Below are 17078 nucleotides of genomic sequence, written 5' to 3'. Positions count from 1 at the left end.
GTGACTTGTTAAAAATCTCCAGTTTTGACTCATCTGTCCAAAGGACATTCTCCCAGAAGGATTGTGTCAATATGCATTTTATCAAATTCCAGTCTGGCTTTTATATTTATTTTTTATTTAAAAAGTGGAGACCTCCTTGGTCTTCTTCCGTGGAGCCGCTCTAAAGCGACAGATGGTGCGATCAGAAACTGACGTTCCTTCACCTTGGAGTTCTCCTCGGTTCTTCCACTTCCTTTACTTGGACTTAGTAAAAACACTTTGTTATATTATGAGGTTGTTCTCTCTTTTCCAAGTTGACAAATTAATGACTTGAACCTTTTGGACAATAAGTGGATACGATTGGCTGTTAATGAAGTCATTTTTTGGTGATTTATAATTAAATATATTGGAAGTGACCAACCCATGACGGTCAAAAGAGACTACCTTTTACCTTAATTGTCCAGTTATCCCAAAAGTTAAAGAAACCAATTATATTTTACCCTGTTAATGATTTCTTGCACAAAAAGGAAACATGACAAAATGACTTCTGTTTTTTGTTCCTCTGATTTCAGAATCTATAGAAGCTTTTTTAAATGCTGCCATTCTAGTAAACTAGGGATTGAAATTCATGAATGGTTGTGTGTAAAATATTAAAAAATTACCTATGTTTATCCTTGTTATTCCGATCATAACTATTTTATTAACATTATTATTCTCTTGGCCAAATATTATATTCACAAATGTAAATGGGGTTGGGAACTTCCTTGTTTTGTAGGGTTTTTCCAATAAACTTGTTTCAATATGAATAAATCTCTCAAACTTGTGAAATTTAAAAAGTTGGGAAAATGATTAGAAGTCATGTCTCTGAACATCGATGTTTCATTGCCTTGTTACATCTAAATGACGCCTGCTGTTTTATAATTCCCAGGAATGTCCCTGTATTTCTGTATTTTGTATTTAATATAGGCAGCAGATACTCTTCCTGGGGTCCGGCAAAATTAAGGCAGTCATCTTGGCCATGTTCTGTTATAATCTCCACCCGGCACAGCCAGAAGAGGACTGGCCACCCCTCATAGCCTGGTTCCTCTCTAGGTTTCTTTCTAGGTTCCGGCCTTTCTAGGGAGTTTTTCCTAGCCACCGTGCTTCTACACCTGCATTGCTTGCTGTTTGTGGTTTTAGGCTGGGTTTCTGTACAGCACTTTGAGATATCAGCTGATGTAAGAAGGGCTATATAAATACATTTGATTTGTACAATTTTAAAAACATTTACAATACATTCTTTACAGAATTCACAACACACTAAGTGTGTGCCCTCAGGCCACTACTACCACATATTTACAGTACTAAATCCATGTGTGTGTATAGTGTGCATGTTTGTGTCTCCACAGTCCCCGCTGTTCCATCAGGTGTATTTTTACCTGCTTTTTAAATCTGATTCTACTGCTGCATCAGTTACCTGATGTGGAATAGAGTTCCATGTAGTCAATGCTCTATGTAGTACTGTGGAATAGAGTTCCATGTAGTCATGGCTCTATGTAGTACTGTGGAATAGAGTTCAATGTAGTCATGGCTCTATGTAGTACTGTGGAATAGAGTTCCATGTAGTCATGTCTCTATGTAGTACTGTGGAATAGAGTTCCATGTAGTCATGGCTCTATGTAGTACTGTGGAATAGAGTTCCATGTAGTCATGGCTCTATGTAGTACTGTGGAATAGAGTTCCATGTAGTCATGGCTCTATGTAGTACTGTGGAATAGAGTTCCATGTAGTCACGGCTCTATGTAGTACTGTGGAATAGAGTTCCATGTAGTCATGGCTCTATGTAGTACTGTGGAATAGAGTTCCATGTAGTCATGGCTCTATGTAGTACTGTGGAATAGAGTTCCATGTAGTCATGGCTCTATGTAGTACTGTGGAATAGAGTTCCATGTAGTCATGGCTCTATGTATTACTGTGGAATAGAGTTCCATGTAGTCATGGCTCTATGTAGTACTGTGGAATAGAGTTCCATGTAGTCATGGCTCTGTGTAGTACTGTGGAATAGAGTTCCATGTAGTCATGGCTCTATGTAGTACTGTGGAATAGAGTTCCATGTAGTCATGGCTCTATGTAGTACTGTGGAATAGAGTTCCATGTAGTCATGGCTCTATGTGGTACTGTGGAATAGAGTTCCATGTAGTCATGGCTCTATGTAGTACTGTGGAATAGAGTTCAATGTAGTCATGGTTCTATGCAGTACTGTGGAATAGAGTTCCATGTAGTCATGGCTCTATGTAGTACTGTGGAATAGAGTTCCATGTAGTCATGGCTCTATGTAGTACTGTGGAATAGAGTTCCATGTAGTCATGGCTCTATGTAGTACTGTGGAATAGAGTTCCATGTAGTCATGGCTCTATGTAGTAGTGTGGAATAGAGTTCCATGTAGTCATGGCTCTATGTAGTACTGTGGAATAGAGTTCCATGTAGTCATGGCTCTATGTAGTACTGTGGAATAGAGTTCCATGTAGTCATGGCTCTATGTAGTACTGTGGAATAGAGTTCCATGTAGTCATGGCTCTATGTAGTACTGTGTGCCTCCCATAGTCTGTTCTGGACTTGGGGACTGTGTAATGTTGCCTCCTGAGTGGCGCAGTGTTCGTTGTGCCACTGGAGATCCTGGGTTTGAGTCCAGGCTCTATCGCAGCCGACCACGACCGGGAGACCCATTGGGGCTGCACACAGTTGGCCCCACGTCATCCGGGTTAGGGGAGGGTTTGGCCGGCAGGGGTGTTCTTGTCCCATCGCGCACTAGCAAATGCTGTGGCGGGCCGGGCACAGTGCACTCCGACACATTAGTGAGGCTGGCTTCTGGGTTAAGTGGGCATTGTGTCAAGAAGCAGTGCGGCCTGGTTGGGTCGTGTTTCGACCTTTGCCTCTCCCGAGTCCATACGGGAGTTGTAGCAAGATTGTAATTGTAATTATCAATTGAATACCACGAAATTGGGGAGAAAAAAAATCATAAATAAATATTGTTGCAATAAAAAAATCAGGTCAATGAACATTGGGTAGTTTAGTGAGATATATATAATATACAGTATAGTTAATATACTGGCAAGTTCTATGTATTTAGTAGCCACGTAACATTATGTAGCTAGCTAACATACCGGTACATACAAATCAAATGTTATTTGTCACATACATATGGTTAGCAGATGTTAATGCGAGTGTAGCGAAATGCTTGTGCTTCTAGTTCCGACAATGCAGTAATAACCAACAAGTAATCTAGCTAACAATTCTAAAACTACTGTCTTATACACAGTGTAAGGGGATAAATAATATGTACATAAGGATATATGAATGAGTGATGGTACAGGGCAGCATAGAGTAGATGGTATCGAGTACAGTATATACATATGAGATGAGTATGTAGACAAAGTAAACAAAGTGGCATAGTTAAAGTGGCTAGTGATACATGTATTACATAAGGATGCAGTCGATGATATAGAGTACAGTATATACATATGCATATGAGATGAATAATGTAGGGTAAGTAACATTATATAAGGTAGCATTGTTTAAAGTGGCTAGTGATATATTTACATCATTTCCCATCAATTCCCATTATTAAAGTGGCTGGAGTTGGGTCAGTGTCAATGACAGTGTGTTGGCAGCAGCCACTCAATGTTAGTGGTGGCTGTTTAACAGTCTGATGGCCTTGACATAGAAGCTGTTTTTCAGTCTTTCGGTCCCAGCTTTGATGCACCTGTACTGACCTCGCCTTCTGGATGATAGCGGGGTGAACAGGCAGTGGCTCGGGTGGTTGATGTCCTTGATGATCTTTATGGCCTTCCTGTAACATCGGGTGGTGTAGGTGTCCGAGGGCAGGTAGTTTGCCCCCGGTGATGCGTTGTGCAGACCTCACTACCCTCTGGAGAGCCTTACGGTTGAGGGCGGAGCAGTTGCCGTACCAGGCGGTGATACAGCCCGCCAGGATGCTCTCGATTGTGCATCTGTAGAAGTTTGTGAGTGCTTTTGGTGACAAGCCGAATTTCTTCAGCCTCCTGAGGTTGAAGAGGCGCTGCAGCGCCTTCTTCACGACGCTGTCAGTGTGAGTGGACCAATTCAGTTTGTCTGTGATGTGTATGCCGAGGAACTTAAAACTTGCTACCCTCTCCACTACTGTTCCATCGATGTGGATAGGGGGGTGTTCCCTCTGCTGTTTCCTGAAGTCCACAATCATCTCCTTAATTTTGTTGACGTTGAGTGTGAGGTTATTTTCCTGACACCACACTCCGAGGGCCGTCACCTCCTCCCTGTAGGCCGTCTCGTCGTTGTTGGTAATCAAGCCTACCACTGTTGTGTCGTCCGCAAACTTGATGATTGAGTAATGATATGCTATGCGGTTCGTAAGGACAGCATAGCTGTCAAATTGTCAGCCAACATAACGTGTAACTTTTATTTAAAAAGTTATTACTTTATTACATTGCTCAACATTTTCTTAACATTTGTCATAATTCGTTTGTACAATTCATTTGTATCCGCTCTCCTCGGACTTTGGCTGCATATTTTCCGCCATTTTCAAAAAAATGCATTAGGAGCATCCTCCTGACTAATTGCATCACTGCCTGGTATGGCAACTGCTCGGCCTCCGACCGCCAGGCACCACAGAGGGTAGTGCGAACAGCCCAGTAGGTTGAAAAGTCTAGGTCCAAGACGCTTCTAAACAGCTTCTACCCCCAAGCCATAAGACTCCTGAACATCTAATCAAATGGCTACCCAGACTATTTGCATTGCCCCCCTCTCCACACCACTGTTACTCTCTGTTGTCACCTATGCAGAACTTTAATAACTCTACCTACATGTACATATTACCTCAACTAACCGGCACCCCCCCACATTGACTCTGTACCGGCACCCCCTCACATTGACTCTGTACCGACTCTGCACCCCCCACATTGACTCTGTACCGGCACCCCCACATTGACTCTGTACCGGCACCCCCACATTGACTCTGTACCGGTACCCCCCACATTGACTCTGTACTCTGGCACCCCCACATTGACTCTGTACCGGCACCCCCACATTGACTCTGTACCGACTCTGTACCCCCCACATTGACTCTGTACCGACTCTGCACCCCCACATTGACTCTGTACCGACTCTGCACCCCCCACATTGACTCTGTACCGACTCTGCACCCCCCACATTGACTCTGTACCGGCACCCCTCACATTGACTCTGTACCGGCACCCCCACATTGACTCTGCCCCCCCACATACCGGCACCCCCACATTGACTCTGTACCGCACCCCCACATTGACTCTGTACCGACTCTGTACCCCCTCTGTACACATTGACTCTGTACCGGTACCCCCCACATTGACTCTGTACCGGTACCCCCCCCATTGACTCTGTACCCCCCCCACATTGACTCTGTACCGGACACCCCCACATTGACTCTGTACCGGTACCCCCCACATTGACTCTGTACCGGTACCCCCCCACATTGACTCTGTACCGGTACCCCCCACATTGACTCTGTACCGTACCCCCCCCACATTGACTCTGTACCGGCACCCCCCACATTGACTCTGTACCGGCACCCCCCACATTGACTCTGTACCGGTACCCCCCACATTGACTCTGTACCGGTACCCCCACATTGACTCTGTACCGCACCCCCCACATTGACTCTGTACCGGCACCCCCCACATTGACTCTGTACCGGTACCCCCCACATTGACTCTGTACCGGTACCCCCCACATTGACTCTGTACCGGCACCCCCCACATTGACTCTGTACCGCACCCCCCCCCACATTGACTTGACTCTGTACCGGTACCCCCCACATTGACTCTGTACCGGCACCCCCCACATTGACTCTGTACCGGCACCCCCCACATTGACTCTGTACCGACTCTGCACCCCCCACATTGACTCTGTACCGGTACCCCCCCCCACATTGACTCTGTACCGACTCTGTACCCCCCACATTGACTCTGTACCGGTACCCCCTCCACATTGACTCTGTACCGGTACCCCCACATTGACTCTGTACCGGTATTGACCCCCCCCCCACATTGACTCTGTACCGGTACCCCCCCACATTGACTCTGTACCGGTACCCCCCCACATTGACTCTGTACCGTACCCCCCACATTGACTCTGTACCGGTACCCCCCACATTGACTCTGTACCGACTCTGTACCCCCCACATTGACTCTGTACCGTATATAGCCTCCACCCCCCACATTGACTCTGTACCGGTACCCCCAGCATTGACTCTGTACCGGCACCCCCCACATTGACTCTGTACCGGTACCCCCCACATTGACTCTGTACCCCCTCTGTACCCCCCCACATTGACTCTGTACCGGTACCCCTGTATATAGCCCCCACATTGACTCTGTACCGGACACCCCCACATTGACTCTGTATATACCCCCACATTGACTCTGTACCGGCACCCCCCCCCACATTGACTCTGTAGCCCCCACATTGACTCTGTACCGGCACCCCCCACATTGACTCTGTACCGGTACCCCCCTGTATATAATGCTATTTTACTGCTGCGCTTTAATTACTTGTTACTTTTATCTCTAATTCTTTTCCATATTTTTTGGAAAGTGTACTGTTGGTTAGGGGCTCGTAAGTAAGCATTTCACCTGTTGTACTCGGTGCATGTGACTAAAACGATTAGATTGTGTTGATGAGGATGTAGACATTGATACACTAAAATGTACAAATCTGCAGTAAGATTTTTATTTCATTTTTCGCAACATTCAAATGAAGTAACATGATAATGTACTGTAGCCCTACAAGTGGTATTGTTGATTTGTTGTATCTGAAAGACGAAGGCCATTCAGTCTTAACTTTGACGATCAGAGTCCTGGGGATCTCTACTGGTGACCTGTCCTGGGGATCTCTACTGGTGACCTGTCCTGGGGATCTCTACTGGTGACCTGTCTTGGGGATCTCTACTGGTGACCTGTCTTGGGGATCTCTACTGGTGACCTGTCCTGGGGATCTCTACTGGTGACCTGTCCTGGGGATCTCTACTGGGGATCTCTACTTGTGACCTGTCCTGGGGATCTGTACTGTTGACCTGTCCTGGGGATCTCTACTGGGGATCTGTACTGGTGACCTGTCCTGGGGATGTCTACTGGTGACCTGTCCTGGGGATGTCTACTGGTGACCTGTCCTGGGGATCTCTACTGGGGATCTGTCCTGGTGACCTGTCCTGGGGATCTCTACTGGGGATATGTCCTGGGGATCTCTACTGGGGATCTGTCCTGGGGATCTCTACTGGTGACCTGTCCTGGGGATCTCTACTGGTGACCTGTCCTGGGGATCTCTACTGGGGATCTCTACTTGTGACCTGTCCTGGGGATCTCTACTGGTGACCTGTCCTGGGGATCTGTACTGGTGACCTGTCCTGGGGATCTGTCCTGGGGATCTCTACTGGTGACCTGTCCTGGGGATCTCTACTGGGGATCTGTCCTGGTGACCTGTCCTGGGGATCTCTACTGGTGACCTGTCCTGGGGATCTCTACTGGTGACCTGTCCTGGGGATCTCTACTGGGGATCTCTACTTGTGACCTGTCCTGGGGATCTCTACTGGTGACCTGTCCTGGGGATCTCTACTGGTGACCTGTCCTGGGGATCTCTACTGGGGATCTGTCCTGGGGATCTCTACTGGTGACCTGTCCTGGGGATCTCTACTGGGGATCGGTCCTGGTGACCTGTCCTGGGGATCTCTACTGGTGACCTGTCCTGGGGATCTCTACTGGTGACCTGTCCTGGGGATCTCTACTGGTGACCTGTCCTGGGGATCTGTACTGGTGACCTGTCCTGGGGATCTCTACTGGTGACCTGTCCTGGGGATCTCTACTGGTGACCTGTCCTGGGGATCTCTACTGGTGACCTGTCCTGGGGATCTCTACTGGTGACCTGTCCTGGGGATCTCTACTGGGGATCTCTACTGGTGACCTGTCTTGGGGATCTCTACTGGGGATCTCTACTTGTGACCTGTCCTGGGGATCTCTACTGGTGACCTGTCCTGGGGATCTCTACTGGTGACCTGTCCTGGGGATCTCTACTGGTGACCTGTCCTGGGGATCTCTACTGGTGACCTGTCCTGGGGATCTCTACTGGGGATCTCTACTGGTGACCTGTCCTGGGGATCTCTACTGGGGATCTGTCCTGGGGATCTCTACTGGTGACCTGTCCTGGGGATCTCTAACGTGTCTGACATGGATGTGGCCCGCTCAACATGCTCTTGATGGCTCTCTGGACTTCCTGGCTCAACATGCTCTTGATGGCTCTCCGGACTTCCTGGCTCAGCATGTTCTTGATGGCTCTCTGGACTTCCTGGCTCAACATGCTCTTGATGGCTCTCTGGACTTCCTGGCTCAACATGCTCTTGATGGCTCTCTGGACTTCCTGGCTCAACATGCTCTTGATGGCTCTCTGGACTTCCTGGCTCAACATGCTTTTGATGGCTCTCTGGACTTCCTGGCTCAGCATGTTCTTTAATTTCTGCAGTTGTACAACCTGATTTGTCTGAAGCCATGAGATCTGCAAAACTGTCCTGCTGTTTTCCTGAAAGAAAACATTGGACATGTTTACTGTTGAAAAGGCTGTTTCTTGTTTATCAGGCTTGACTTGGTCCATGGAGCCAGATAGACCTGTTGGGGATTCAACTATGCACTGGCACCTGAACTGCTCTCCACTAGTGACCCTGTTTTTCATGGTCCGTCTAGTCGGATATACTGAACAAATATAAACACAACATGAAACAATTTCAAAGATTTAGTTGAGTTACAGTTCATAAGGAAATCAGTCAATTGAAATAAATAAATTAGGCCCTAATCTATGGATTTCACATGACTGGGCATGGGCTCAGCCATGGGTGGGCCTGGGAGGGCATAGGCCCAGCCAATCAGAAGGAGCTATATTACAGACAGAAATGCTCACTAACAGTAATGTCAACAAATTTGTGCACAAAATTTGAGAGAAATACGTTTTCTGTGCATATGGAACATTTCTGGGATCTTTTATTTCAGCTCATGAAACACGGAACCTTGCATTTCTATTTTTTGTTCAGTGTCGTAACTGAAGTGTGATTGGTTACCTCGCGATGTGGGATCCAGTTCCCCATTGCTGGTCAGGTCTCTGTCTGAGGTGATGATATCACCAAACAGGAAGTGTATCTTCTCCTGAGCATGCTCCTGATTGGAGGAGCCGTGAAGGGAGTTGTGGAGGATGTCTAAGGCGAAGCGGGCCCTCAGGGACCCCGGGGCCGTAACCTGGGCCAGGCCAGGGTCTGTGGGGCCCATCATGGACCGCCACTCCTCCACAGCATTTTCCTTGGTCAGCACCAGCAGCATACAGGGGCCGCTACAGAGACAGGGTTTCAGATGTACTCGTCCACCCTGAACATTATTAACTGTCTTCTACCCTGAGCATTATTAACTGTCTCTTCTACCCTGAACATTATTAACTGTCTTCTACCCTGAACATTATTAACTGTCTTCTACCCTGAGCATTATTAACTGTCTTCCACCCTGAACATTATTAACTGTCTCTTCTACCCTGAGCATTATTAACTGTCTTCTACCCTGAGCATTATTAACTGTCTCTTCTACCCTGAGCATTATTAACTGTCTCTTCTACCCTGAGCATTATTAACTGTCTCTTCTACCCTGAGCATTATTAACCGTCTCATCTACCCTGAACATTATTAACTGTCTCTTATTCCCTGAACATTATTAACTGTCTCTTATTCCCTGAGCATTATTAACTGTCTCTTCTACCCTGAACATTATTAACCATCTCTTATTCCCTGAGCATTATTAACTGTCTCTTCTACCCTGCGCATTATTAACTGTCTTCTACCCTGAGCATTATTAACTGTCTCTTCTACCCTGAGCATTATTAACTGTCTCTTCTACCCTGAGCATTATTAACTGTCTCTTCTACCCTGAGCATTATTAACTGTCTCTTATTCCCTGAACATTATTAACTGTCTCTTCTATCCTGAGCATTATTAACTGTCTTCTACCCTGAGCATTATTAACTGTCTCTTCTACCCTGAGCATTATTAACTGTCTCTTATTCCCTGAGCATTATTAACTGTCTTCTACCCTGAGCATTATTAACTGTCTCTTCTATCCTGAGCATTATTAACTGTCTCTTCTATCCTGAGCATTATTAACCGTCTCTTCTACCCTGAGCATTATTAACTGTCTCTTCTATCCTGAGCATTATTAACGGTCTCTTATACCCCGAGCATTATTAACTGTCTCTTCTACCCTGAGCATTATTAACCGTCTCATCTACCCTGAACATTATTAACTGTCTCTTATTCCCTGAACATTATTAACTGTCTCTTCTACCCTGAGCATTATTAACTGTCTCTTATTCCCTGAGCATTATTAACTGTCTCTTCTACCCTGAACATTATTAACTGTCTCTTATTCCCTGAGCATTATTAACTGTCTCTTCTACCCTGAGCATTATTAACTGTCTTCTACCCTGAGCATTATTAACTGTCTCTTCTACCCTGAGCATTATTAACTGTCTCTTCTACCCTGAGCATTATTAACTGTCTCTTATTCCCTGAACATTATTAACTGTCTCTTCTATCCTGAGCATTATTAACTGTCTTCTACCCTGAGCATTATTAACTGTCTCTTCTACCCTGAGCATTATTAACTGTCTCTTCTACCCTGAGCATTATTAACTGTCTCTTATTCCCTGAACATTATTAACTGTCTCTTCTATCCTGAGCATTATTAACTGTCTTCTACCCTGAGCATTATTAACTGTCTCTTCTACCCTGAGCATTATTAACTGTCTCTTATTCCCTGAGCATTATTAACTGTCTCTTCTACCCTGAACATTATTAACTGTCTCTTATTCCCTGAGCATTATTAACTGTCTCTTCTACCCTGAGTATTATTAACTGTCTTCTACCCTGAGCATTATTAACTGTCTCTTCTACCCTGAGCATTATTAACTGTCTCTTATTCCCTGAACATTATTAACTGTCTCTTCTACCCTGATTATTAACTGTCATTATTAACTGTCTCTTCTACCCTGAATATTATTAACTGTCTCTTATTCCCTGAGCATTATTAACTGTCTCTTCTACCCTGAGCATTATTAACTGTCTCTTATTCCCTGAACATTATTAACTGTCTCTTCTATCCTGAGCATTATTAACTGTCTTCTACCCTGAGCATTATTAACTGTCTCTTCTATCCTGAGCATTATTAACTGTCTCTTCTATCCTGAGCATTATTAACCGTATCTTCTACCCTGAGCATTATTAACTGTCTCTTCTATCCTGAGCATTATTAACGGTCTCTTATACCCCGAGCATTATTAACTGTCTCTTCTCTTATTAACCCTTCCACCCTGAGCATTATTAACGGCATTATTAACTGTCTCTTCTACCCTGAGCATTATTAACCGTCTCATCTACCCTGAACATTATTAACTGTCTCTTATTCCCTGAACATTATTAACTGTCTCTTCTACCCTGAGCATTATTAACTGTCTCTTATTCCCTGAGCATTATTAACTGTCTCTTCTACCCTGAACATTATTAACTGTCTCTTATTCCCTGAGCATTATTAACTGTCTCTTCTACCCTGAGCATTATTAACTGTCTTCTACCCTGAGCATTATTAACTGTCTCTTCTACCCTGAGCATTATTAACTGTCTCTTCTACCCTGAGCATTATTAACTGTCTCTTATTCCCTGAACATTATTAACTGTCTCTTCTATCCTGAGCATTATTAACTGTCTTCTACATTATTAACTGTCTGAGCATTATTAACTGTCTCTTCTACCCTGAGCATTATTAACTGTCTCTTCTACCCTGAGCATTATTAACTGTCTCTTATTCCCTGAACATTATTAACTGTCTCTTCTATCCTGAGCATTATTAACTGTCTTCTACCCTGAGCATTATTAACTTATTAACTGTCTCTTCTACCCTGAGCATTATTAACTGTCTCTTTTACCCTGAGCATTCCCTGAGCATTATTAACTGTCTCTTCTACCCTGAGTATTATTAACTGTCTTCTACCCTGAGCATTATTAACTGTCTCTTCATTACTGTCTCTTCTACCCTGAGCATTATTAACTGTCTCTTCTACCATTATTAACTGTCCTGAACATTATTAACTGTCTCTTCTACCCTGAATATTATTAACTGTCTCTTATTCCCTGAGCATTATTAACTGTCTCTTCTACCCTGAGCATTATTAACTGTCTCTTATTCCCTGAGCATTATTAACTGTCTTCTACCCTGAGCATTATTAACTGTCTTCCACCCTGAGCATTATTAACTGTCTCTTCTACCCTGAGCATTATTAACTGTCTCTTCCACCCTGAGCATTATTAACGGTCTCTTCTACCCTGAGCATTATTAACTGTCTCTTCCACCCTGAGCATTATTAACGGTCTCTTCCACCCTGAGCATTATTAACGGTCTCTTCTACCCTGAGCATGATTAACTGTCTCTTCTACCCTGAGCATTATTAACTGTCTTCTACCCTGAACATTATTAACTGTCTCTTCCACCCTGAGCATTATTAACTCTCTTCTACCCTGAGCATTATTAACTGTCTTCTACCCTGAGCATTATTAACTGTCTTCTACCCTGAGCATTATTAACTGTCTCTTCTACCCTGAGCATTATTAACTGTCTCTTCTACCCTGAACATTATTAACTGTCTCTTCTACCCTGAGCATGAATAACTGTCTCTTCTACCCTGAGCATTATTAACTGTCTCTTCTACCCTGAACATTATTAACTGTCTCTTATTCCCTGAGCATTATTAACTGTCTCCTCTACCCTGAGCATTATTAACGGTCTCTTATTCCCTGAGCATTATTAACTGTCTCCTCTACCCTGAGCATTATTAACGGTCTCTTCTACCCCAAGCATTATTAACTCTCTTCTACCCTGAACATTATTAACTGTCTCCTCTACCCTGAGCATTATTAACTGTCTCTTCTACCCTGAGCATTAACTTTTCTATGTGACAATTACAATAGAAGCACATGTTCAGATGATGCTGCATGAGACTGACAGCACACCTTCAACACTAATCCAGAGCTGACTTCCAACACTAACCCTGAGCTGTCCTCCAACACTAACCCAGAGCTGACCTCCAACACTAACCCAGAGCTGTCCTCCAACACTTACCCAGAGCTGACCTTCAACACTAACCCAGAGCTGACCTCCAACACTAACCCAGAGCTGACCTCCAACACTAACCCAGAGCTGACCTCCAACACTAACCCAGAGCTGACCTCCAACACTAACCCAGAGCCGACCTCCAACACTAACCCAGAGCCGACCTCCAACACTAACCCAGAGCCGACCTCCAACACTAACCCAGAGCCGATCTCCAACACTAACCCAGAGCTGACCTCCAACACTAACCCAGAGCAGACCTCTAACACTAACCCAGAGCTGACCTCCAACACTAACCCAGAGCTGACCTCCAACACTAACCCAGAGCTGACCTTCAACACTAACCCAGAGCTGACCTCCCAACACTAACCCAGAGCCGACCTCCAACACTAACCCAGAGCTGACCTCCAACACTAACCCAGAGCTGACCTTCAACACTAACCCAGAGCTGACCTCCCAACACTAACCCAGAGCCGACCTCCAACACTAACCCAGAGCCGACCTCCAACACTAACCCAGAGCTGACCTCCAACACTAACCCAGAGCTGACCTCCAACACTAACCCAGAGCTGACCTCCAACACTAACCCAGAGCTGACCTCCAACACTAACCCAGAGCTGACTTCTAACACTAACCCAGAGCTGACCTCCAACACTAACCCAGAGCTGACCTCCCAACACTAACCCAGAGCTGACCTCCAACCCAGAGCTGACCTCCAACACTAACCCAGAGCTGACTTCTAACACTAACCCAGAGCTGACTTCTAACACTAACCCAGAGCTGACTTCTAACACTAACCCAGAGCTGACCTTTAACCCAGAGCTGACCTCCAACACTAACCCAGAGCTGACCTCCCAACACTAACCCAGAGCTGACCTCCAACCCAGAGCTGACCTCCAACACTAACCCAGAGCTGACCTTTAACCCAGAGCTGACCTTTAACCCAGAGCTGACCTCCAACCCAGAGCCAGATACACTGCTCAAAAAAATAAAGGGAACACTAAAATAACACATCCTAGATCTGAATGAATGAAATATTCTTATTAAATACTTTTTTCTTTACATAGTTGAATGTGCTGACAACAAAATCACACAAACATTATCAATGGAAACCAAATTTATCAACCCATGGAGGTCTGGATTTGGAGTCACACTCAAAATTAAAGTGGAAAACCACACTACAGGCTGATCCAACTTTGATGTAATGTCCTTAAAACAAGTCCAAATGAGGCTCAGTAGTGTGTGTGGCCTCCACGTGCCTGTATGACCTCCCTACAACGCCTGGGCATGCTCCTGATGAGGTGGCGGATGGTCTCCTGAGGGATCTCCTCCCAGACCTGGACTAAAGCATCCGCCAACTCCTGGACAGTCTGTGGTGCAACGTGGCGTTGGTGGATGGAGCGAGACATGATGTCCCAGATGTGCTCAATTGGATTCAGGTCTGGGGAACGGGCGGGTCTGTCCATAGCATCAATGCCTTCCTCTTGCAGGAACTGCTGACACACTCCAGCCACATAAGGTCTAGCATTGTCTTGCATTAGGAGGAACCCAGGGCCAACCGCACCAGCATATGGTCTCACAAGGGGTCTGAGGATCTCCTCTCGGTACCTAATGGCAGTCAGGCTACCTCTGGCGAGCACATGGAGGGCTGTGCGGCCCCCCCAAAAAATGCCACCCCACACCATGACTGACCCACAGCCAAACCGGTCATGCTGGAGGATGTTGCAGGCAGCAGAACGTTCTCCACGGCGTCTCCAGACTGTCACGTCTGTCACATGTGCTCAGTGTGAACCTGCTTTCATCTGTGAAGAGCACAGGGCGCCAGTGGCGAATTTGCCAATCTTTGTGTTCTCTGGCAAATGCCAAACATCCTGCACGGTGTTGGGCTGTAAGCACAACCCCCACCTGTCGGGCCATCATACCACCCTCATGGAGTCTGTTTCTGACCGTTTGAGCAGACACATGCACATTTGTGGCCTGCTGGAGGTCATTTTGCAGGGCTCTGGCAGTGCTCCTCCTGCTCCTCCTTGCACAAAGGTGGAGGTAGCGGTCCTGCTGCTGGGTTGTTGCCCTCCTACGGCCTCCTCCACGTCTCCTGATGTACTGGCCTGTCTCCTGGTAGCGCCTCCATGCTCTGGACACTACGCTGACAGACACAGCAAACCTTCTTGCCACAGCTCACACTGATGTGCCTTCCTGGATGTGCTGCACTACCTGAGCCACTTGTGTGGGTTGTAGACTCCGTCTCATGCTACCACTAGAGTGAAAGCACCACCAGCATTCAAAAGTGACCAAAACATCAGCCAGGAAGCATAGGAACTGAGAAGTGGTCTGTGGTCACCACCTGCAGAACCACTCCTTTATTGGGGGTGTCTTGCTAATTGCCTATAATTTCCACCTGTTGTCTATTCCATTTGCACAACAGCATGTGAAATTTATTGTCAATCAGTGTTGCTTCCTAAGTGGACAGTTTGATTTTCACAGAAGTGTGATTGACTTGGGAGTTACATTGTGTTGTTTAAGTGTTTTCCCTTTATTTTTTTGAGCAGTGTATATAGGATTCTGTAGCACAGTACTAACCTGCACATGAAGTCAACCAGCTGGCTGAAGAACGGTTTGTCTCTGTGTTCCCTGTAGATCTCCTCAGCCGTGTCTCTAGACAACACTGTCTCCTTCAGCCGAGATATAGAGAAACCCCCAGCACGGATCTCCCCCAGGATCTCCTCTGAAAGGGGGAGGAAGGGGAGGAAAGGAGGTTGAGTAGAGAGTGCATGTGGTCACTTTATACGCTGCTGTACAACTGACTTAAGGACTGGTTTGGATAACTGGTACATGGTTAATAAACTTAGTGTATTGACTGATTTAGTGAATGTACCTCTATGTTCGTCCATGGAGTCAGGCTTAATGATGGCCAGAGTCTGCTGTTTAGGGAAGAAGAAGTCAATCTCCTCCTCTGCTTCCTCCCTGCTGGCACTGCCATGGAGCTGGTTCAGCTGGTTCTGGGGCTCTCTGTCCTCCTCACTGGCCACCATGAACTGGGCCCTGAGGCTGAGGGGACAGTCACAGAGCACAGTGAGAGAGGCACGACAAAGGAGAGGGGACAGTCACAGAGCACAGTGAGAGAGGCACTACAAAGGAGAGGGGACAGTCACAGAGGTTTTCAATACAGTATCAAACTTAGGGGAACACGATTATTTAGTGTTGTGGATATGTGGTGGTATTGAACATGTTGTGGATATGTGGTGGTATTGAACATGTTGTGGATATGTGGTGGTATTGAACATGTTGTGGATATGTGGTGGTATTGAACATGTTGTGGATATGTGGAGGTATTGAACATGTTGTGGATATGTGGTGGTATTGAACATGTTGTGGATATGTGGTGGTATTGAACATGTTGTGGATATGTGGTGGTATTGAACATGTTGTGGATATGTGGAGGTATTGAACATGTTGTAGATATGTGGGGGTATTGAACATGTTGTGGATATGTGGTGGTATTGAACATGTGATATGTGGTGGTATTGAACATGTTGTGGATATGTGGTTGTAGATATGTGGTGGTATTGAACATGTTGTGGATATGTGGTGGTATTGAACATGTTGTGGATATGTGGTGGTATTGAACATGTTGTGGATATGTGGTGGTATTGAACATGTTGTGGATATGTGGAGGTATTGAACATGTTGTGGATATGTGGTGGTATTGAACATGTTGTGGATATGTGGTGGTATTGAACATGTTGTGATATGTGGTGGTATTGAACATGTTGTGGATATGTGGTGGTATTGAACATGTTGTGGATATGTGGTGGTATTGAACATGTGGATATGTGGTGGTATTGAACATGTTGTGGATATGTGGTGGTATTGAACATGTTGTGGATATGTGGATAACATGTTGTG

General features: G+C 45.7%; 1 protein-coding gene across 1 annotated transcript in view; it reads right to left on the bottom strand.

Annotated features, from left to right (window-relative positions):
- Positions 1-6698: 6698 nt before the first annotated feature.
- Positions 6699-17078, bottom strand: part of nme9 (NME/NM23 family member 9) — a 71526-nt gene continuing 61146 nt past the window's right edge. Inside the window, exons 12-15 of the mRNA XM_065019744.1 lie at positions 16048-16220; positions 15753-15897; positions 9092-9357; positions 6699-8559 (exon numbers count right to left, since the gene is read on the bottom strand). Coding sequence (XP_064875816.1) covers positions 8171-8559; positions 9092-9357; positions 15753-15897; positions 16048-16220 — 973 coding nt within the window. The 3' untranslated portion in view covers positions 6699-8170. The remainder of the gene's footprint in view (positions 8560-9091; positions 9358-15752; positions 15898-16047; positions 16221-17078) is intronic.

Source organism: Oncorhynchus nerka, linkage group LG1, assembly GCF_034236695.1.
Source record: "Oncorhynchus nerka isolate Pitt River linkage group LG1, Oner_Uvic_2.0, whole genome shotgun sequence".
Lineage (NCBI taxonomy): Eukaryota > Metazoa > Chordata > Actinopteri > Salmoniformes > Salmonidae > Oncorhynchus > Oncorhynchus nerka.
This window is presented reverse-complemented; position numbering and strand designations above follow the sequence as displayed.